Raw genomic sequence first — 23,271 nt, forward strand, 5'->3', positions numbered from 1 at the left:
TTTCTACCCTACTTAGCGCCAGCGCTTCGCCCTGGCGCAATCGAAAGGCGCACGCCAGGATCTTTCCCCCCCTTTTATTTAATATTTTATTAGTTGGATACAAGAACAATATATAACCAAAACAAAATAAAAAAATTCCTTCCAGTAGCACCTTAAAGACCAACTGAGTTAGTTCTAGGTATGAGCTTTCGTGTGCATGCACACTTCTTCAGATACACAAGTGTGCATGCACACGAAAGCTCATACCTAGAACTAACTCAGTTGGTCTTTAAGGTGCTACTGGAAGGAATTTTTTTATTTTGTTTTGACCATGGCAGACCAACACGGCTACCTATCTGTAACTGAATATATAACCAAACACAAGGAATCAAATACAATTTCCCCCTATCCCCCCCCCCCCCAGTTAGCGCCAGGATCTTGAGAGCCCTTGCGCCATCTGAGAGACACCGCCGAGATTTCTTTGGCCAATGGGAAGATGCGGAGCAGACCTGCTTTCTTCTCACTGGAGGCGCCGCTTCAGGGTCTTTTCGCGGGCATCCAATCCAGTTCCTCAAAAGGCGGGAAGGCTGCTGGGAAGCCGTCTCATGCTGGAGGGCCAGTCGCTATGAGGGGTGGAGGAAAGGGAAACTCCCTCGAGTTCCCCGCCCGTGGCTATAAGATGAGGGAGCCCCGGAGAGAGCGGCTCCCTTTAGCCGTTGCCATGGCCCTTCCTCCGGCCTCTCAGCAAGTGGGAGAAGCGGGCGGAGGTGAGGAAGAAGCGGAAAGTTCTGCTCCCTGAGCTCCCCAACTTGGCGCCGTCGCCTCAGGGCAAGGGGCTCCTTGAGCTTCGCGCCCGCAGGAGTTGTGGGCTAGTAGTAGCAGCAGCCGCGTCATGCTGGAGCAACGAGTGGCGTCGGCGGCAGAGGCGCTTCCTTTGCCTCAGCCCCGGCTCCAGCTCCAGCCCGCCCCAATCCGCGCCCTCGCCTTCTAGACCCGCGGGTATTGCCCCTGCCGTCTCGTGAGTCACTGGAGGTTCCTTGGCGAAAGCGCTTCGTTTCTTTCTGGCGCTTCGCAGAGCGGCACCGTCCGCGGCGGAGAATGCGAGCCGACTTCCCCGCGCGCCAGCCCGGAGCCAAGGTAAGTTTGCGCGCCCGCTCACCTGGTCCACCTGCAGCTTCTAGCGAGCGCCTTGTGGGAAGGGAAACTGGCAGCCTCTCAACCTTGGACTGTTTGTTGCCTACTCGACTCTAAAGTTCCTGATGACTTGATTTTTTATTTATTTCCAGTCCCCCCCTCCTTTAATCTGTCTCCAGTTTTCTGCCAGGACGCCCCTGTTTATAGCCGTTGCGTGCCCGACTGAAATCTAATAGCTTCATGCAAGGCTGGATTTTGAGCAGGTGGGCCGGTGCCAAAATGAAGATGTCCTGATGGGGAGAGCAACACCTGTTGAATCTCTGCCAGGCATCCAGTTATAATTGGACAGAAAGGTTCTGCCAGTAAAAACAATGAAATTCAGAAGGCAGTCCTGTTGGGTTTTCAGGTTCAGTACTAAAGTAGTGGGTTTAGAGAGGTGAGGTCAGGTACTGGTGGAAAATGAAGGCTTAGCTATGCTGTGCCTAATGAGAAGTAAGTGCAAATAACAGTGGTACAAGAATGTGGTGTCTTACAGCACTGTCTAAGAAAGTTGTAGCCAATAACTATATGTTGTTATCAGTTTACTCTGTGCTGTTACTCCTTTTGTTGGCTGTGAAGGTGTCCAGCTTCTGAGAGGGTCAAGTAGCAGTCCAAATGGGCAGAGTGCCCACAACCTCCTTTTATGATCCCTGTGAGGTAGATCTTACTATATAGATTGTGCCATGCAAGATTTCAGATGTGGTTGGTTACCTTGCCTTAAATTCCACAAGCTACTTTATCCAGCATCTGCTGTGACAAAGAACTGCCAACAGCAGTTGCTAATTCTGAACATCTTTGACACTACAGCTGCTGTTGTGGATTCATCTGTCCTCTTAAGAATGCAAAAGCAGATTAAAAGAACGCACAGGGCAGGACATCTTGAAGGGGGCAATGCCTGCTCTGTTAATTTTTGAGGGAGTTAGTGTTACTTTTAGCCTGCTGGAAACTTGGAACTGACGAGCTGTGTGATAAGGGGCAACTCTGCAACAAAGAGCATGTGAGGTAATGCCAAAGCAGAGGTGCTCAACACAGCTCAGACTTTCTGTGTGTATTGAGACAGGCAACATGATATTCATTCATTAGTATCTGTCAAGCTGTGAAGCTATGGTTCTTTGGACCCTCTGTTGCTAGTACTCATGTAGTGTAAAAGGGAGCCGATTGGTCTCTGTAGTGTAGCTCTTTCATTTTAACTGCATCTCTCACCAAATTAGCTAACAGCTCTTTTTTTCCTGCTTCTGCTCTAGAAGAAGGCAGTGCTACGTGCTCCTGCTAAATCCAGAGTACACAGAATATGGGCAAGGTGTTCTGGAGGATCCTTTCCTTTCCATAGATCTTAACTATCTGAACTTTCATTTACTATGAGCAAGAAAAGGATGTTCCTCAATCACATCACCCTTGTCTATTTCTTTATACTGCTATTGGTGAGCTTTAATTTCAAAAGTAAGTTCAGGGAGTTGTCTTTTAAAATCTTTGTGCAACAGTTACTAATTGTAGATGCTTTATTTAAAGACTATGATGGAGTGGATAGTAGCTAGTTGCCTGTTTCCAACCATGTGTTTGGAGTGTGACAAAATCTTTGTGTCTGTTCTATAATCCAATGTACTTGTCTTTCTCTGTAGACATAACAAGTCAAAGACACTTAGGCATGCTTAAACACCAAGGTGGTTGTTTTCCCAATGATATGTTCTGCATAGTTTCTTCCAGCTTCCCAGGTGTCCATCATATGCTGCTTTTTGGCACATGGGATGCGGGTGGTGCTGTGGGTTAAACCACAGAGCCTAGGACTTGCTGATCAGAAAGTCGGCTGTTCGAATCCCCCGCGACAGGGTGAGCTCCCATTGCTTGGTCCCTGCTCCTGCCACCCTAGCAGTTCGAAAGCATGTCAAAGTGCAAGCAGATAAATAGGTACCGCTCCAGCGGGAAGGTAAACGGTGTTTCCGTGCGCTGCTCTGGTTTTGCCAGAAGCAGCTTAGTCATGCTGGCCACATGACCAGGAAACTGTACGCTGGCTCCCTTGGCCAATAAAGCAAGATGAGCGCTGCAACCCCAGAGTCAGTCACGACTGGACCTAATGGTCAGTCCTTTACAATCGAAACATATTCAGTGAGGTCTCTTAAAGGTCAAGAACTCTATAAACATCTAGAGCTGGAACGGCAAATGTGCAGCCCTTTTGTGTTGGACTCCCATCAGCTCAAGCCAGCGTGACCAGTAGTCTGGGATGATGGGCGTTTATTTCATTTATTTATTCATACATATTTATACTTGTTTGTTTATTTATACTTTGCCTGGTGGGTGGGTATGTTCCCTATCAGTCACCTGATGTCATCATGGCATCACATGACTGACAGGTCAGTGGCCCCACCCACACATCAAAGTTGGCCCTTAAAGTGGGGATAGCGGATAGGGAAATAAAGATCAGACTCATCGGGTTAAAAATAAATAATTAGAATGAACTCTAATAAATATTCTTATGTGTGACAGGAATGCATATGGACAGTTTGGGTGTACAGGTAGCAGTGTCACAGTGTGTGAGCATGTTTAGGGTTCATTACTGGTCATTCAAATGTAACTCTTTTTACATATGTGAGAGTTGCAGTCAAATTGTGGGCAGATGATGCATTTGACATTGTAGTCCATCATTTGCAGCCTTTACATCAACAGAATTCCTATTATGAAGAGAGGAAAGAGCTTGAGTAGTATATTACAAGTGGTGGGTTTTTTTTTGCAGAAACGACAGTTTCATTGAAGCTTGTGCAAGACACATTTCTGGTGAACTGTGCTTGTGGAATTTTTAACAAACTTTCCTCGTGACTCATGGTTTCTCAAAAGAAGCAAAAGGTTGGGACTTTACCAGTGTGCTTCTTTTATCAAGGCTGAGCAGTTTCAGATATTGCAGGGTAATAATAACATGTATGCAAGATACAAGTCTATCAGTAACTCGCTTTCTCAAGCCAAAATTGACTGTGGTTCTTCTATTAAATTCCAAGGATGAGAAATATTGGCCACCACCACTCTTAGAATTATTAGGTAAATTGTATTACATAATAAAATTTGGGAAAATATTTTTTGTTCCACACAAACTTTCATTAAAAACTTATGCTTTGGGGCATGTTTTCTGATTCCTCATGTTGCTAATTGCTCTGAAAGCCTTTTGATGTCCTGTTTCCCAGCAGAGGAAAAAGGAAAGTAGAAGCAAGTTGCATTGCGGAAAGAAAAATAAGAATCTCTGGAGTCATCTTCTGCATGCACGCTATCACGTACTTCCAAGTACCTTGTGCTTAGACATGCAAATCAGGATCTTTTATCAGATGAAGTGATTCATTTGAGTACCTTGTAAGTGACTGTGAAGCATGTGGCCTGAGAAGGATTGAACATTAAATATAAACATTTGTCAGGCATAACAGTCATGCTGGAAGGATTTTGATACTCTGAAATGTGGATGGCTATTTTTTTTTTTTTTTTTTGCTTGGGGCCAGATTGAGGGTTCATCACCCCTCTGGGGCACAGCATAACACAGGTACAGACATTACATCTTCTCTCCCTCCTGAGTCCCTTGGTTAGGGGTTCCAGTGAAGGCATTTTTGGGTTCCACAGCACCCATTGGCACCAAGTTAGTGACCCCTGGGTTAGAGAGTAAGGCGAGAGCAATTACTCTCTAGCACAGAAAGTTAGAAGGGAGAAAAGGAAGGAAAGAGAGGAAATTGATGATGGATGATGGATTAGGTGGCCAGCCAAGTGTGATGGAAGGAAGAGAGAGAACAGGAAGGATGGAGATGAGGTCTGAGTAACCACTGTTATTTTCTTCACTGGGGTTGTTCCATGACAGATCAACACAATAAGGAAGGTTAAAAAAAAACAGAGTAGCAGCAGTCCTTCAAGGTAGTGACAAACAGGTATGATGCACTCTAGCAAAGTTATGAACACAAAGTTACAGAGAGAAGTAGAGGTGGTATCTTATGAATACTTTGGCTGGCACCCATTGTCCTAATCAACTGAAGACATCAACTTTTGGCATATGCTTGTTGGGTCTTGCTATAAATATCTCTTGATTGCAAGCCAAAAATGATGTAGCTAGTGCAAGCCAGATATAAAACAATAAGGGATTAATAAAAGTGTTCAGTATCGTGTCATATGAGGTCTCTCCAATAAAAACACAGCAGTGTTTCCAATTCTTTTGGCTCAGTTTGACCTGTTTCCATTAAAATAATTGAGAACTGATTGTCCAGTCTCCCCAGGTCCTAGGTCAACATTTTTTTAAGTTCAACTAAGTTCATATATCTATATATTTCACTTGTATATATCTGTCAATTAAAAAAACTTTCATTTAATATTACATTAATTTAATATATTAGTAATTCAGTCCCATTAGGAGGAGTAGTTTGGATTTCATATCCCGCTTTATCACTACCCGAAGGAGTCTCAAAGTGGCTAACATTCTCCTTTCCCTTCCTCCCCCACAACAAACACTCTGTGAGGTGAGTGAGGCTGAGAGACTTCAGAGAGAAGTGTGACTGGCCCAAGGTCACCCAGCAGCTGCATGTGGAGGAGTGGGGACGTGAACGCAGTTCACCAGATTACGGGTCCACCGCTCTTAACCACTACACCACACTGGCAGAAAAGAGGAAAAGGCAGGGCATAAATAAATAAATAAATAAATAAATAAATAAATAAATAAATAAATAATTAATAATAATGACGACCTAGTAAACACTAACAATAGTTAGTGACTTGCAGGGTGTGTTCTGGGAAAAGAGAAAGTTAAAATTACCTATTAAATTAGTAAAAGTCTGTCATCATGGCAGGTGATGTGTGTGTGTGTGTTTGTGTCTGTATGTGTTTTCACATACAGACACATACAGAGCCTTCATCAAGGGATCTTTTTTTGTGGGGGGAGGGTCAGTGAGTATAGTGACGGATCCGCACATGTCTATGAAGGCTCCCCCCCCCGCCGAAGGATCCCTTGCTGAAGGCTGCTCACCCACACAATGGTCTGGTCAACACATAATTTAAAACCATAGGTAAACTAAAACTTAAACGTGAATGTACAGCATGCCGGTGCTCTTTGCTGAAACCACAGGTGGCTCACACTTCCTTTGTTCCTGCTTCATTGTTGGGAAACAATACATGATCTGAATTAGCATTACTGTATGTCTGAACCTGGGTACATAGTCCACCCCCCAATCACCCCATGAACAAACCGCAGGTGTAAGCTAAACTTTAGTCACCAATCATGGGCCAACTGTAATAATGAAAATTTTGGATTTTTTCATTTTTCTGGACTTTTTTGGGGGGGCAGGGAGCTACATCTGAATTTTTGCCCTAGTTAAAAGTAGTTTAACTAAATATTTGAATAGGTTGGGTGGTAAGTAAATGAAACACTGCTAAATGTTGTTGGCATCCATCTGTCTTGAGAGACAATGGAGTGTGCTTCCAGGGGTGAAGTCAAGCAGCTGGAGATTCACAGTGCTTGCTGGGGCTGCAGAAACTGGTAACTCATAACTTCTGCCTCCTGCATTGTTTTTACTATGTTACCAGCATCAATGAGACCTCTTTGACATGCAAGCTTGGACCGTGTGTATGGAGGTCCTGGGCTGCCAAGACAACAAGACCACCTTGTTTTGAGTACGTAGCTTGGTGAAACATGTTTGAAGTCTGTGTGTCCTCTGAAGGCTCTCAATCCACTGTTCACAATCACTGATGTAAAATCTGTGATGGAGATTTCTGGTTTTGCTCATCTTTCCTTGGTAGTGCAAGGTTGCTTACTCATGTTATAAATATCTTGTTAAAGTATGCTTTGGATAACAGTGATTGTTTTATTTGGGCAATTTTTCCATAGTGACTTCATACAGAAGTTGCATTGAGCCCTGTGAAATTAGAATTATGAACACAATAAAAGGTTGTTGATAAGGACTGTGTTTTGAAGAATATATTCTGTGCTATTTATACTTTTACTGTGACTTGAAAAATATTTTTTCAGCACGTAGAATGCAGTATTAAATTGATGAATTGTGAGAAGGGCATTCTTAATAAAGTTTAAATGAATAATGTCGACACTTGTGATTTTTATAGTTTATTTTTAAACATTTACCGTTATGTTTGTGGTGCCATTAAGGAACACATAAATCCAATGTCATTCTATGGCATCTTTTAGATTGGTGTGGATAAAGCTTTGGCACATTTGCAAATTGGAAAAATTATTGTAGGCATCACACATACGCTGTAGCCACATCTTATTCTATTTCCTATTGACTGCAATAAAATGTTGTATGTGCACCTATGAGTGACATGTTTGTGACCCCTGCTCCAAGTAGCCTGTGCATAGTGGGCAAGTCGACTTGTGCTTGCCCAACCAGGTTGTGGGGGAGATCCCAGATTCTCAGAGGGTTTGAATCTGGTCATGTTTCCTTAAAGTCTCAAAACGTCAGTTTTTAAATTACCACGAGGCTTAAGAAAATGCCTCCACATTTATGTATCAATGCTTGAAAACACTGTACCTGAAAACTGAGGGTCCTGAGATGCACTTACCTTGAATTCTCTCTTCTTCCATCCTATTTTTTTCCAGATGGGTTCTTACTTTGTGAATGCAACATTTCATTCCAAAATAACTGAAGCAGCTGATATTATTGTTGGAATCTTCTATATTATATTTGGTAAGAGTGATTGTTTGATATTCTCTACATATGATTGTGATATTCTCTGCATATGATGATGATTGTATTTCACATTCTAGAAAACAGAAGAAGATTTTATAACTGTGTCACTGGCATGTGTGTGATACTGTTTAACTCCTTGGTCCACATGACCCAGGAAGCTGTTTGTGGACAAATGCTGGCTCCCTCATCCTGAAGTGAGATGAGTGCCACACCCCATAGTTGCCTTAGACTGGACTTAATCGTCGAGGGGTCCTTTACCTTACCTTTTACCCATGTATCTGTTTTCTCATTCCCGGCCCAGTCTGAGCTTTATATTGCTTATGTGTGCTTTGGTAGTAGATGCAAAGGCTGTAGGTGACAGAATCTGAAATATAACCCATCCAGAAGGTGGCCACATTTTCCTGTGTGAAGTACATATGGAATTGGACAAGCTGCTAGAGGGGAGAATCCAACTGTAGTATATATAGACTGGAGGCCTCTGCTGGACTTGGACCCCAGCAAACCTGGACTCAGATTTCTGTTCAGCTGTGAATTCCTGGGACAGCAATGGGCAAATTACAGTCTGAGTTTCGCCCATCAATACAATGGGAATTTTAGTGACTTGCTTCACAGTATTGTAGTTGGAATGCATAAAGCAGTATGCAAAATTTCATTTTTTAAATAAGTAAGTGTAATAAAATAATTACATTTGCATTGGTTTAAATTAGTTTAAATTGAGTTTTTTATTATTGTATTTCCTTATATTTTACACTCCATTTTTACACAGAAGCATCATGGAACCCAAGGTGAAATACATGTGGTTCCTGTTAGGATATTTCCGTTCCGCCTTAAAAGGGAGCAGGCTTTGTGAGTCACAGAGTCTGCGTATTTCCTGTTCACAGGAAGTTTATGTTTTGTACATTGCTTTCGTTTTCTCTCTCTGTGCCTGAGACATCGAAGCAGGCAGTCATGTTTTTTCTTTGTTCTGACCAACGCTGAATAAAGTTGTAAATAATGCTCTCCTGAGTGCATCTTTCGCTGTACAAACTCTGCTGATAGAGCGTGCACCAGTCCTTGGAATGTGGAAAGCTATTTCCGAGGCTTTTGTCGCTAATTGATTGATACTGCGTTTCTACGGGAGGTCAATAGATCGTCCGGAGCCAGCGTGGGGCCATGATGGCTTATGTCTCCCTGGCAGTATCCCAACAGTTCCAAAGAAGTCTCCCATCATCTAACCACACTTGCTTAGCTTCAGTAAGGTGGTGCCTTCATGTGCCATCAGACCTTTAGAGACTGAAGTGTTTTCTAGTGAAGGAAATAATTTTTAAGTAATGACAACATAGGGTCTTCTGCATCTTTGAAGACTAAGAAATGTATTATAGCACAAGCGTTCATGGAGTAGCACCCATTCCATCAGAGGCATGACGTGTAATCCTCAGTTGGTAGGCATAGATACACAGGGGTGTTAAGGTGGGGGGAAATATAGAAGTTGGAGTTAAATGATGATATAATGCACAAAGTACACATTGGGGTTTTCACAGACATATTGATGTGTTGTGGGAAGCAGTGTTTTAGCTGAACTTTCACAGATAAAGAACACAGATTACAATTACTGTGGGAATAATGTTTATTGTTTCCTGGCAAGCTAGCAGAAATTTATATTGTACTTTACTGAATCTGAATCTGGTGACTTTCCTGGCAAATCAACTTACTCAAGTACATGATGAACTAAACATTAAGACTAAACATCTCTGAGACAGTCCAGGACAGGGACAGCCAATGTGGTACCTTCTAAATGTTGCCAAATTGCAATTTGTATCATTCAACAGCATTTGGAGGGCACCACATTGGTCACCCCTGGCCTAGGTTCATAGCGTTTTAGGGCCAAATCACATGTGACTTGGGATCTTTTGGCGTGTGTTCTTTAAAACAGGCACAGGGAGTTCCAAATTTAATTGGAAGAGAGGTGCTGAGATATAAACTGTTTTTCCTTTCCCTCTATTTGGTTTCTCCAGTGTTGTGCCTCAAAAGCTGTTCTTACCCTATTTTACAGAAACACAAAGATATAGCATAATGCCTTTCCATATGGTGCATCTGTGCACAAAAGAAGATGGTAGCCATTATGGTTCAGAGGACTGATCTGGATATGATATACTTGCCTTTAGCTTTGAGCTCAATTAGTGCCTTGAATAAATTCGCTACTGCTCATTTTAACAGTGCAGTCAGCTAGGTTAGCTGCGGTCATCATGAAAACCTGATTGGCAATATATAAAAAGCTTGAGTGGCTTTTTAGCATTTTGTGGAGTGGGCTGCAGTCTGGGTCAGCTTAACTTGAACTAAATTTGGTTCATGGTAAGGTGCCATTAGTTCCCTGCTGCCTTGTTTTATGTCTAATTTTTTCTATACAGATAGTATACTTTTTATTATATGGGTCATATTCATTAATTTTTACAAAGTGCTCAACCACTTTGGAGGCAAGGGTGATAAGAATAAACTGGCACTGAAGGAAAGAGAACAATTTGGAAATCATGCTGCAAAATTATTATTTTTTGTAAAAACCTCTATATAAAAATCATGACTAGTCATCCCTTTGCCCTGTATGTTTTTCCCTTTAAAGTCACTGGAGAAAGGGACAACATGCTACTTTCACGCAAAGTCAAAATGCGAATGAGAGTGAAAACAGTTAACCCTTTTTTGTTTTGTCCTACAGGAATATGCTCCTTTTGTGGGAACAGTATCCTCCTCTATGTTTCCTACAAGAAAAAGAACATATTGAAACCAGCAGAATACTTCATGATCAATTTGGCCATCAGTGACCTTGGTATGACTCTGACCTTGTACCCTCTAGCTGTTACATCCAGCCTTTCACACAGGTGTGTTCAATGTGCATCCACTGGAGTTCTCTGTTAGTAGGAAACAGTAACTAAACTTTTCTTCTTCCACATTTTTTTTATTACTATAGTGATGAATAATTCCAAGGGCTGAGAAAAGCAGTCTTTCAAGCTGCTGGCAGTAATTAGTATTCTGAGCTGCACAACACTGTTGTCACTAGGATACCTTTTGGGGAAAAGTTGCATTCATTCAGTACAATTACTCCACCTGGTTTCCTAATTTTCAGTGGAAGGAATAACAAAAGATCCAGCTTCCTTTTCTACAGTAATACATGTCATTGTTACTTAGTTACAAATGATTTTTATTTTTTTTACAGAGTGAAATTCAGTTACAATTGAAATGAAAGGAATACATTAGTGGAATTGCTTATGTTTCTTTTTCAAGGTTATGCGTTCTGACGCTCATGACCTCATCATGAAAACTGTTGTAGCCATTCCCCAGGGATAATCCGTAGCCATGTCTCCAAGGAGAATCCAAAATTACAGGCAGTTGTGTGGATCCATTACACACACACACACACACACACACACACGTGCAATTATACAGTGTTACCTGGGAGTAAGCTCCAATGACTGCATACATTTAATTTGTACAGTGGTACCTCGGGTTACAGACGCTTCGGGTTACCAACTCCGCTAACCAGGAAGTGGTTGCTCCAGTTTAAGAACTTTGCCCCAGGATAAGAACGGAAATCATGCACCAGTGGCAACAGAAGGCCCCATTAGCGAAAGCGTGCCTCAGGTTAAGAACCGTTTCAGGTTAAGAACGGACCTCGGAAAGAATTAAGTTCTTAACCCAAGGTACCAATGTAAAACACATTGAGCTTTAACTAAAAATATTTATTCAGCAGAAATAAAACTTTTAGCTTTTAATTTGAAATGCATAAGAAGATAAAGGACCCCTGACAGTTAAGTCCAGTCACGAACGACTCTGGGGTTACGGTGCTCATCTCACTTTACTGGCTGAGGGAGCTGACGTTTGTCCTCAGACAGTTTTTCCGGGTCATGTGGCCAGCATGACTAAGCCACTTCTAGCAAAACCAGAGCAGCGCACGGAAACGCCGTTTACCTTCCTGCAAGAGCAGTACCTATTTATCTACTTTCACTTTGATGTGCTTTGGAACTGCTAGGTTGGCAGGAGCTGGGACTAAGCAACGGGAGCTCACCCCGTCGCGGGGAACCCCGACCTTCCAATCGGCAAGCCCCAGGCTCAGTGGTTCAGACCACAGCGCCACCCGCATCCCAGTTGAAATGCATACAATTTTGCAAATAAGTGTTACTGTTTAAACTACTGGTAGAAAAGTAGGAATTCCATCAAAGAAAAAGAAAGAAGCATCCAGCACCTGCTCTGTTATTTTCCTCATTATCTGGCTTCCTCTATGCTATGCTTGTCACAAAGAAATGTAAAAGCCTCATTACTGTCTCATTCACTTGCCAGAGCAAGGCTTCTCTTAATTACCTGGCACTCTTGCAGATGGTGACATCAGTCCTCCTTTGAAAAAAAGTGAGAGCTGTGCTCCCCAGTATTCCCTGCCATTAGTTGTAATTGTAAATCTTTTGCACAGCCTATGAGTGGTTGAAAAATCCCCCCCTGTACTCAGAAGATTTGAACAGTTGCTCATGTCACTTTTGACCAGCTCTAGGTACTCTTGGGTGAGATCAATTTCAGTCAGGCTTTTGGCACTGAGACTGTCTTGGATGGTCTATGTCAGGAGATAGACACAGATTTAAGAGTTCATCTTTGGGACTCAAGTTGATGGGGGCAGTTAATACAAGGTAGATATTATTATTAATATGGCTTATTATAAAAGTAATTTTCTTTAATTTAAAGATATCGTTCTTCTACGCACTGCTGTCAAAATGGGAAGGGGCCCAGTAAAGTATCTGATGACAGGGTGTCAGGAAGCCATGTGGATCTTCAGCACTAAAGTCTTACAATGTCATTGAGTCAGAGAGCTGGAATCAAAACACAATGGCTCTCCTATCCCAATTCAATTTTTGAGGTTGTCACTTGTCGTCTAGGGCACAGTAATACATGCCCTATGTAGTAAGTGATTTGGGAAAATACTTCCCATCTCAGTGTGTCATGCAATCCAAAACTATTTTAGATTGATAAGCAAAGGCCAGTGTTCTTACTAGCTAATGCATATAAGAATGGTTAAATGTTACAAGCTAGAAAAAAACTACTTGAACCTTATTGGGCTCATTAAGTCTGTCGTAGCTATCTATTGAATCTTATTCATTCAAACCTTTCTAAGGAAAGTGTTTGGATACTAAGTGATGCTGGTAAGTATGTTGCAATATTCTTTTTTAAAAATTCAATCTTCATTGGTTTATAAACAATACATACAGAAAACATAACTCATAAATGAGGGGGGAAATTACAGTATGTTGCATTATTCTAGAATTTTTTATCCTTGGAACAAATGTGCCATATTTAGTATATGTATGGGATATATAAAATAAATAGACAAATAAACAAACAATTGCAGTACTCCCATAACTCGTGTGAGAGAGCATTACACTGGAATTTCCTTTTCTTTAGACTTCAGTTCTATCTCAATATGTAAGAATATTAAATCTGCACATCCACAATTTTCAAATGTGCCTTTTCTCCACCCAACTTCAAATAGCCATTTTTCAAGTTAAATGGTATCAAGCAGACACTACATGCCAGAGATACAGGCAAGATACTGAACACTTTTATAGAATGGTGTGTTATTTCTTTAATGAGTTTATATATTGTTCAGAATCCTTCCAGATGCATGCTGTGTTTTCAGTTACGTTACTGAAATTTGAAGCAACATAATTTCTTTCATGGGATGGTTACAAGCATTTACGTGCATTACTTTTTTTATAGACAAATAAAGATACAGTAAGTTCCCTCTTGGCTCAGAATGAGCATGGACTATAATCAGTATTGCTATCTCAGTACAGTAGTGACCCTTGAAAGTTACTTTTGAATATATGACTGAACAGTAGAGAAAAGAGTATTTTTTGATACTAATAACTGTTTCATTTTTCTTCCTAGGTGGTTATTTGGCCAACAGGTTTGCTTGTTCTATGCATTTTGTGGAGTATTTTTTGGAATCTGCAGTCTGTCTACACTAACATTACTGAGTACTGTGTGCTGCCTAAAAATTTGCTTCCCAACTTATGGTAAATATTTTCTTTTCATTCCGTCTGCACAAATTTAGAAGAATCAAGAGTTATGCAACACTAATTTTGGTACTAAATGCTTTAGCAAAGTTATCATCATGGCAGTTCTAATATGGCCACTGAGTCTCAGGAAATGGAGTGTTAGGGAGTGTGATCTCTCTCTCTCTCTGTCTTTCTCCCTGGCTCTCTCTGCAGAAGGGTTCCCCCCTTTTTGTGAATAATACTGTTATAACTTGCATTGGAGGGCTGTTGAATAGCAACACAATGTACATGTCATGACAGAACATAATTACTTGCTTACTATGTATAGGTCAGGGATGTCCAACTTTGACCTGAACCCCCCCCAAAAGGGGTAGATCACTGCCAGATTTTAATCATGTGAGTAGATTGCAGTCTCTAGGAAGTTGGATGTCCCTGGCATAGGCCAACCTGGTTGCTTTGCTCCTTTGGTTTGGACATAACACTATGTTTCGCTCCCCACACTGGTCATGGTTGGTTTGAGTAACTATTGGTTTGGGCATACTAGTTGTAGCTAATGAGAGTTAGAATCCAATAAATTATGGAAGGCCATAAGCTAGTCACCACTTCTCTATAGGCAATAAACAGAGAGGCCTGTATTTTGACTTGTAGACTTAAAACCAGCTGCAGTATTATTACAAGCAACATCTTACCCATGTATCTTAAATGTGAATATTTTGTATTTCAGGGAATAGATTTAGGAGAGAACATGGCTGGATCTTGATAGGATGCAGTTGGGCCTATGCAGCCATTTTTGCCTTTTCCCCACTGGCTCACTGGGGAGAATATGGAGCCGAACCTTATGGTACAGCATGTTGCATTGACTGGTATTCATCAAATATAAACACAACAGCAATGTCTTACACGATTGTCCTTTTTGTCTTCTGTTTCATTATCCCCTGTGGAGTAATTGTTACCTCCTATACTCTTATTCTGATTACGGTGAAAGACTCCAGAAAAGCAGTGGAGCAACATGTCCTGGGACCCACCAGGATGAGCAACGTGCAGGCTGTTACAGCCAAGGTATTTAAAAAGCCATGCTCTTTTTTCTTCACCTATTGATTTGCACTCTTTTAAAAAGTATTTCATTGCTTTTTCACATGTAATAAACATAATTCAAAGCCCCATAAACAACAACAATAGCAACTAGTCTGCCATTTCTTGGGAAAAGGCATAGCAGCAGCTCAAAATTAGAAACAGTTCATAATGCATATTAAATACTCTAATTTAATAGGTCTTGCCAGATGTTTCCATGGATCTGTTGAGGTTGTTTCAATTGATCATAATAGGGAATTGTGGTTTAAAGAGATCAGGATCAAAGTGCTGAAGCCAGGTGTCAGGGGAGGGCACAGCAATTGAGCCTGGCACTTGTTCCCTGCTTAATAAAATGGGGTTCTTTTAAGCCAGGAATGATAGTTCTGACTCGCTACTCTAGATATGAAACTTTGCTGAGACTCTGCCTAGCTCTGCAGGGGAAAGAAACAAAGCATGCTTTGCCAAAAGAATTTAAACTTAGTCCTCAGTCTAATGGGTCCAACAGGCTCTTGCGCTCACCCCAAAATTACTAATTGCCTGAGCTATACATAGTCAAAAGCAAAATCCCATTGAGTTCAACAAGGTTTACCCTCTAGTAAGCATGCAGAGAACCCTAACATGAAAGTCCAAAATAGCAATGATGACTAAACCACTAACTTCTGTACCCGTTCCCACTTTCTCTTTCCCCTATCATGAAGGAAGACAAGTTGCCCCTTGCCCCTCTCACACTCTCTGCAGTTCATGAAGAACTTGGATGGGGGAGAGAGCTTATCAGAGGGGAAGACACTCTTGCCATTGGCATTCTAGCAAGGGGAACAGATGAGACCTTTTTCTTCCACTCTGCAATTTGGGTCATGGGAATAACATACGGGACTATTCCCATGACTAAAAATCAAAATGTGGGGGAACAATGCAGGCTATTTACATATTTTATCAAAATGGAGACATCTACAATACAACAGACTCTAAATCTGATTCAAATTAAAAATTTACATGACAGCATTTTGGAAAATTAGATTAGGGAAATAATCCTTCAGATATCTTTCTGTCTCTGCCTCTTTACTGAGGTGGTACTAAAATGTAAGATAGCTAAGTTAGAAAATGTGTATCTTTTGGAGACAAATGGACGGAGATTGCCCTGATGGGACAAATCTGACGTTTTTGCAAGGACATTCTAGGGAGGAACTTGTTTAGCTTTGGGGCTGCTGGCTCAGTCAACATTTCAGGAAGGCCGAGCTTATTCAGGATCAGGCCAATGGTAGCTAGACTCTTAAGAGTTGCTTATGGGTAATTTACAAACCATTTGCTCAGCTGTAGTTCCACTGAGATCAATGAAGCCACACGATTCTATACAGCCTGTAAATTATGGTGTGTTTTAGGCAATGAAGCTCTTTGCAGTATATCACAGCACCATAACTTGTTTGCCAGAAGTGTTAAGTGCAATATGTCATCAAAGTACATTTTAGATGCAAGTTTCATTGTCCTGTTGATTAATGCCTGCAGAGTTTCTGTTTAATGATTGAACAGTCAGAGACTACATTGATTCTGGCCTGCAATCTGTCAATGTGTTCACTGTAATTCATGCAGTCTATGGAAGCTCCATCTTTCTATTATTATGCTGCTAGCATAGTACTATTGTACTATCTAATGTCATGGAGGAGGTGAGCCTTGCTGCAAGGGGGGGGGGGGAACTTAGTTCACTTTGTATTCTTTTGAATCTAGTCCAACATATATCAAGTTTATCAGTGGAGTGGTAAAACTGATGACCAGATTGCTAAACAGCTTTTGATTTAAATTCAGTCCTAAAGCAATCTTTAGCATTTAGTCTCTCCCATTTTAAAGGCTACATGAGTATACTTTAGAAAACAAATATAAAAATAGATGCAATTTGTGTAAACTCTTGCAAAGGTGGAGGCAGGAGGAAAGGGTTTGTCTTGCTGTAGGCCCTGTCAAGTAGGAGCCCACGATAATCTCACTAAATATACACATCTGTTGCAGCAATACTAGTTTAACTTAGGGAAATGTCCTATTATTAACTGTCTCCTGGACTCAACAAGTCACTTCCCCTAAGAAGTGATAAGTTGTACTGGAATATAGGCTTGAGCATACAGATGGCAGGGTGCCCACTCACTCCAAGCACCCTGTTGCTATCCCCAGGCTGCATAAGCAAAGCATCGTAATTGCCATCTAGTCTTCCTGATGTGGTCACTGGTGCTGAACAAGTTAGTTTCCATGGCTGCTGTGCACTTATGTTGACAGCCTTTTGCCTTTAATGGAATCTGTGGATAGAAGAAGCAAGAGAAGAAGGCTATGATATTCTGAAATTATACTGAAGCATGAACAAGAATTGTGTTTGGCACTGAGTTTCCTGTCTAAGAACAAAGAATCCAGTTATTCTGAAGTGATGTTTATGGCCTGCTTACTCAGGATGATCTTGTCTCTCATGCCAGGCCATAAAGGGGAAGAGTGACAATAGAGTGATAGAGACACACCAGGGGTGTGGCGTTCGTTGTACCCTTTCCCCAGTGCATTCTTCAATGGAGGAGTGATTGGAATCAGGTGTGCATCATGCTTTATTAAAAGCGAATGTAGGCAGATGAAATGTGTCCTGGACTCACTTCTTCAGGGTGTGTGTGTGACTTGCCAAGCCTCCTTTGAAGAAAGATTGGGACTCATTGAGTGCATTCTTAGGACCTCCCCTTCACCCCTAGGAGGATTGTGACAGCAGATAATGGTGGGGAGGTAGCCTGTGATTAACTGCAGCTGATCAGTCTTTTAATCTGTGAGAGCTTTTAGCTCCACTAAAAAGAACAGATGCTGGCACTATGAAATATGTATAGGTAATTGGTTGTCAAAGCAAATAATTATATATCCTCGCTTTATTTATAGTTACAACCAGTATTCTTAAGTGCTAATATATAAAAAAGAACCTTCCTATTTCAGAACTATTATATACTCCATTTGATAAATGCTTCCGAAAAATGGAGGAGATCAGCAGGAGATAAACAGATAAACAGGCTTTGATGTTGACATTCTCTTAATGTTTTAAAGCACATTTATAGTGGAGGTGAAATTGTCTTTATTGGCTTTTATCTTTATTGAACCTCACAAAGTTGTTTGATGTTTTGCATATGTTATGCATCCAGAAGTGGAAGCAGTCAAAGGTGGACCTAGCTTGTATGGCCAATGTTCAGGGATGATGGGAGTTGGCGTCAACAGTGGCTACCCCTGCCATAAAGACTAAAATATGAAGCACCTTTTAAGGATCACCTCACTTTTTGAGGCTTTGTGACTGGTGCTTTTTTCTTCTTCCATTTTTTGGACTGAATGTAAGATTGCATGAAATGGCATAATTCTTGAGTGCTTTGTAACGGTCAAAGTGTTGGGCAGAATGCAGCAACAAGGCAATTTAAGTAAAGACTTAAGTTGCCTCAAATAAAGAGTTTGCATACTCTCTGAACTCTGTGTGGGTGGGTGGGGGTATGTGAATGTATGATCAAATATGAAGGAAGAACACCACTTTTGTGAGCATGGAAATGCTGTTTGCAGGCTGATTGCTCATGGGCTCTCCCAAGTTTTAACCTTGGAAAATGGAACAACCATTGCTATGCTTTGGTAGCAAAGCCCATAATGTTTGCTTTGTATGAATGAATTCCTATTGCACTAGCAGAGGGGAAGATATGGGACCTGAGCCATGCAGCCAACTGCAGACTGTCTCAGTTCTCCTGCTGCGGATCCGTCATTGAAGTGTGAAATCATTTTAAAGCATGTTTTTATTGTTAGTGCTTTTATTGTTAAATCACTTCAGGGTATAGGAAGCAACCATAAACTCACAAATAAAATAAATAAGAATAGAAATAATCTTTATTTTGTCTGCCATTTAGCTTGCAAGATGCACCTGGATCTCCTTGACTGTGATTGGATGCTATGCTCTTTGAATATATTCATAGCCATTTGTAGCCTATTTGCAATCTTGGCTGCCCAGTGTAGGTTATAAACTCTTGGGAGGGACCATATCACAAAGTCTAGGGGACTGAAGGAGCTAAATGCATGTTTAGTAGCTATTGCCACTGGTTATTGTGGTGGCAAGTATGCATGTGGAAAAGGGCCAAGTATTAGACAAATTTCCACCAAATGAATTCATCTGGTTCACATTATTAAAAACAAAGCACATCTTATTTAAAACAATTAAGCCAATGAGATTATAATATCTGTGATGACACCGTAATTGTTAGAGCTGCAAACTGTAATTAAATAGACTAAAAGTCAAACCAAATCTGTTAATGGCCCTGAAATTGACTGACAGTCATGTCATCACTCTTAGGCAGCTGTTGCTTGGAGGTGGGACAGTGAATTAGGCAATCCATTGATCTAACCCACCTACTGTTTTGTTGTTTTGAATAGCACAAACTTTCTTTTCTTCTTTTAACTTTGCAGCTGAGCATTGCTGTATGCATTGGATTTTTTGCTGCCTGGAGCCCATATGCCGTCATTGCCATGTGGGCAGCCTTTGGGTCAATAGAGAGGATTCCTCCACTAGCCTTTGCTGTACCTGCTGTTTTTGCTAAGTCTTCAACACTCTATAACCCAGTTATGTATCTTATGCTAAAGCCTAATTTCCGAAGCACTATTGCCAAAGATTTTGCTGTTCTCCAACAATTATGCATCAAAACTTGTTTTTGTCTCAAGCATGTACAGAGCTGTTCTTACAGATCAGTTCTGGAAGTTCACTCAAAATCATTTAAGGGAAGACATGAATCCAGCAGTAACTCCATGCAGATAGTAGAAGGATGTTCTTATTTTCCCTGTGAAAAGTGCAACGATACCTTTGAATGCTTCAAGAACTACCCAAAGTGCTGCCAGGACAGGCTAAGCACCATGGAACACACTCTTCAAGAAAACATACCCTTAGAAAATAAAATTCAATCGAACGCAAAGCATGCTTCTGAAAAATATGTAAAGGTTGTTGTCCGAGGAGAAAAAAACAGTGAGATTGATAGTTTGGAAGTAACATTGGAAAACATACCTATGGATACTAGGTTTGTCAACCTCTAGAGTATGTTTAATCAAATGCTCCAGGTAATAATTTAATTGCACCAGACTTAACGAATGTAAAACTTTTCTAAGCACTACCCTATTTTTATATAGTTATTTTTATTTCCTTATTACCCATGGGAGGACGAAGTAATGCTGCATAAATATGTTTAAAAGTGTATTTGACTTTCATCATGTCCACAACCATACCTATGTGCATTCAGAACAAATTGTGTACTACTGCATTTCATTCACTTCTGATTTTTTGAGTTTCAGAACTTATGTCCTTTGCTTCACAGAAGCAAACCACTTCATACTTGTGAGGCTTTTCTGCAAAACATTAATCCTTCAGATGCTTGGTAAATATATTTTATATGCTGCATATTCAGCAGAAAGCTTGGTCTAGGTTGGATTTTCTGAGAGTCCTTTCAGAGAGGTAATGTCAATTGAACTGTTAATAATTCCACAAGGCATATGGTACCCCCCCCCCGAGGCTATGAACAATTTTTTTTCCATTTTCAGCTTAGGCTACTGTTCACATCTCCTTTCTCATGCAATTTTCTTTCTAGGAGAGGGAGTGGGAAATTTTCCTTTCTCTGGTACATTCCCATGTTGCTCTTGGAGCACTTAGTCAGTTCCACTCATGCATGAGTGCCCCAGCCTGGCCTTTCAAGAACAAACTTGTGAGGGGCCAGATGTTTCCTGTATTTCTGAACTTACAGCATGAGAAGCATTATAAGGCTATCATTACTTCTTTCAACGAGGCACCTACTTCTCCCACAACAAAACTCAGAGGCTGAGCCACTTGGGACAAGGTGCAGAAGATATTGGCTGCCCCTGGGCTGTAGCCAGGGAAGGAGCTTATCCACACACAAGAGGATCACTTTATACTCTGTCCACCCTGGAACTGGCACCCTGCTCTTAAAAACATTTTCTGCTACCATACTTACCTGAAGCAGGTAATTAGTGTCACTGAGTTGTCAGTGCCTGACCTGAAGACAGATAGTGCCTGCTCCTCTAATTGCAAGAAATTATTTGGGAAAGGTTGCTCTTGCCAAAGGCCTGCTACTCTTTTAACCTTCTGTCCCTCTCCCCCATAGCCGTTTTGCTTTGCAAAAGCTGGAGAAGAGGGTGGGATTAGAGGGATTTAAATACAATAGTGACACATTCAGACTTTTCATCTAGGCAAAAAGCAATATAATCAAATGTAGACGTATAGGATGGGGGATACCTGACGTGACATGTGAAAAGGACCCCAGGATTGGATCTCAAGATTATAAACTATTAGCTGCTGAAAATGAGTTGATAAGGTGATGCAGCTTCAAACAAGGCTAATATTCTGCACTAATCATACCTCATCTGGAGTACTTTGTTCAGTTTTGAGTGCTGTGACACAGGATGGTTGTGGATGAATCAGAAACGGTTCAGAGAAGAAGAATGGGTGGTTAGAGATGTAGAAAACAAGTTCTCTCAGAGAAGGTTGAAAAAATTGGGTATCTTTAGCATGAACAAGAGAAGGAACATCAAAGATTCAAAGGACTGATACATAATACTTGTTCTTTGGTGCCCTGGAGGGCAGGACTTAAGGACAGTTTTCAGCTGAACATTAAAATAAACTTAACAGTAGGAGCAGTTTGACTGTGGAATCAGTTACTTGCAGGGGTGATGGGTTCTTCCTTGTCAGAAGCCTTGAAGGAAAAGCTGAAGGTGCTCTAGGTTTGGATTTTCTCCATCAAGCAGGGGTTGGTTAGATGCTTCACAAGGCCTCTTTGGTTCTAAGATTCTATTTGGTAGCCATTCAGAATCACCGAGGCAAATAGATAAAGAAGTGAATTTGATTTATGGGAATTGTAGCTCTGGGAGGTAATGGGACATCTCCCAACAACTCTCAGCACCTTTAACAAACTACAACTCCCAGAATTCTTTGGGGGAAAGCCATGACAGTTTAAATTGGCATCACAGTGCTTCAAATGCATAGTGTGAATGTGACCTAGAACTGTGCTGCACCAGATGAATATGGAAAAATAATATCAATAAATACCTATACACTGATCCATATAGTAATATGACTATGTGCTTTGATGCTCCTTCTCTCTCCTGTACTGCCCTAAAATGAAGACTATGGCTTGGATCCCAATTTTTGTTCCCATGAACAGAACAGAATTATTAATGGGGGGTGGGGTGGCTTGGCTTGGCTTGGCTTGGCTTGGCTTGGCTTGGCTTGGCTTCCCTGCCTGCTGAAGACCCCTGTGTGCCCTCTTCAAATCTCCTGAGAGTTGAAGGGCTCTATGCAATAGAGTGACACAGGGCATGATTGGAAGAGGCATGGGAAATCAGCAACCTCCATGCATTAGCAAATGTGTTTTCCATTTGGGCAACACTACCCAGCGGTGCCAACTTGAATAAAATAATGGGGCTGGGGGACAGGTAAACCCTGCCCCACATAATCAGTCACATGACACAGCACCCACCCACCATTTGAATGGCAATGCCCATTAACTTTGGGAGGGCCTGGCTCCCTCAAATATTTTATGGGGAGGCGCAAAGGGAACTTAGCCCCTAGGAGCTGGCTCCTATGGCACCGCCTTTTGGATCTTGAGCACCCATAGATTTTACAATATCACACAACAAAGCACTGGTCAAAAAGAAAATGTACTCTAACTAAAGGGGTCACAAGTATGTCTTGCGGCCCACAACTAGTGATCAAGCAGCCAGTGTTCTCCTGTTGTTTTTCCATGTTTATAATCTAATAGAAAAACTATGGGCCAATATTTTCTTTTGTCCATTTAAGCAACCACAGGACAGCAACTCGGTTGTGTAGCTGAGTGGAAGGAATTTAAAGTATTATTAGCCATGTGCCACAGCACTTGCTGTGGAGCTAACAGAACCAGAGAGAACACTTTAGATGGGAAAAATCTATTATGAGGAGAAGGGTTAAACCTTCCTCCGGTGTTACTGCTCTAATGATACTTGGGAAAGATGAAAACATCAGGAGACCCACTCATGGAGCTCCTGCATTTTGTGTAATTTAACCTTAATACTGTTAGGTATTCCCACAGGCTTTATCATTCCTGATGTAACATATATACAGCCAATTGTGGTATTATGCTTTACTTCAGATGAAAGGAGAAGAGGAATTTTAAAACAGGAAGATATTTGAGCCCTCAGAAATGTGATATTAGGAAGGCAGGGAGCTTTTAACCAAAGTGTTTAAATTAATTTGCAGATCAAATGGGATTTGAGCAGAAGACTTCCAAGTCACAACCATGAAAATGCTTTTTTGTACTGAGCTCTGTGACTTAATTATGTGTCTTTGTTCTTAAAACAATCACTACCATATGTGCAGTAGC

At 41.2% G+C, this 23,271-nt stretch overlaps 1 protein-coding gene across 4 annotated transcripts; it reads left to right on the plus strand.

Moving 5' to 3' along the window:
- Positions 1-354: 354 nt before the first annotated feature.
- On the plus strand, positions 355-20,316 carry LOC309348469 (opsin-5-like). Of its 4 annotated transcripts, none has more exons than XM_081873706.1 (7): positions 355-1,116; positions 7,715-7,802; positions 10,495-10,657; positions 13,707-13,834; positions 14,541-14,657; positions 14,802-14,875; positions 19,325-20,316. In XM_081873706.1, exons 1-7 carry the CDS (start codon positions 1,078-1,080, stop codon positions 19,940-19,942), a joined length of 1,227 nt encoding a protein of 408 aa, XP_081729832.1. In that variant the 5' UTR covers positions 355-1,077; the 3' UTR covers positions 19,943-20,316. The 4 variants fall into 4 exon arrangements, with proteins under 4 accessions (XP_081729832.1, XP_081729829.1, XP_081729830.1 ...); XM_081873704.1 differs by lacking the exon at positions 355-1,116 and adding exons at positions 3,258-3,360; positions 5,023-5,045 and having other exon boundaries at positions 14,541-14,875; XM_081873705.1 differs by lacking the exon at positions 355-1,116 and adding exons at positions 3,898-3,990; positions 4,323-4,485 and having other exon boundaries at positions 14,541-14,875.
- The last annotated feature ends 2,955 nt before the right edge of the window (positions 20,317-23,271 follow it).

This window comes from Podarcis erhardii, assembly GCF_964252035.2.
Source record: "Podarcis erhardii genome assembly, chromosome: 8".
NCBI lineage: Eukaryota > Metazoa > Chordata > Lepidosauria > Squamata > Lacertidae > Podarcis > Podarcis erhardii.

Coding starts and splice junctions, on each gene's coding strand:
- LOC309348469 (XM_081873703.1), top strand. CDS start 1,078: ATGCGAGCCGACTTCCCCGCGCGCCAGCCCGGAGCCAAG. Junction 7,803..10,494: donor AATCTTCTATATTATATTTG/GTAAGAGTGATT, acceptor TTTGTCCTACAG/GAATATGCTCCTTTTGTGGG. Junction 14,876..19,324: donor TGCAGGCTGTTACAGCCAAG/GTATTTAAAAAG, acceptor TTAACTTTGCAG/CTGAGCATTGCTGTATGCAT.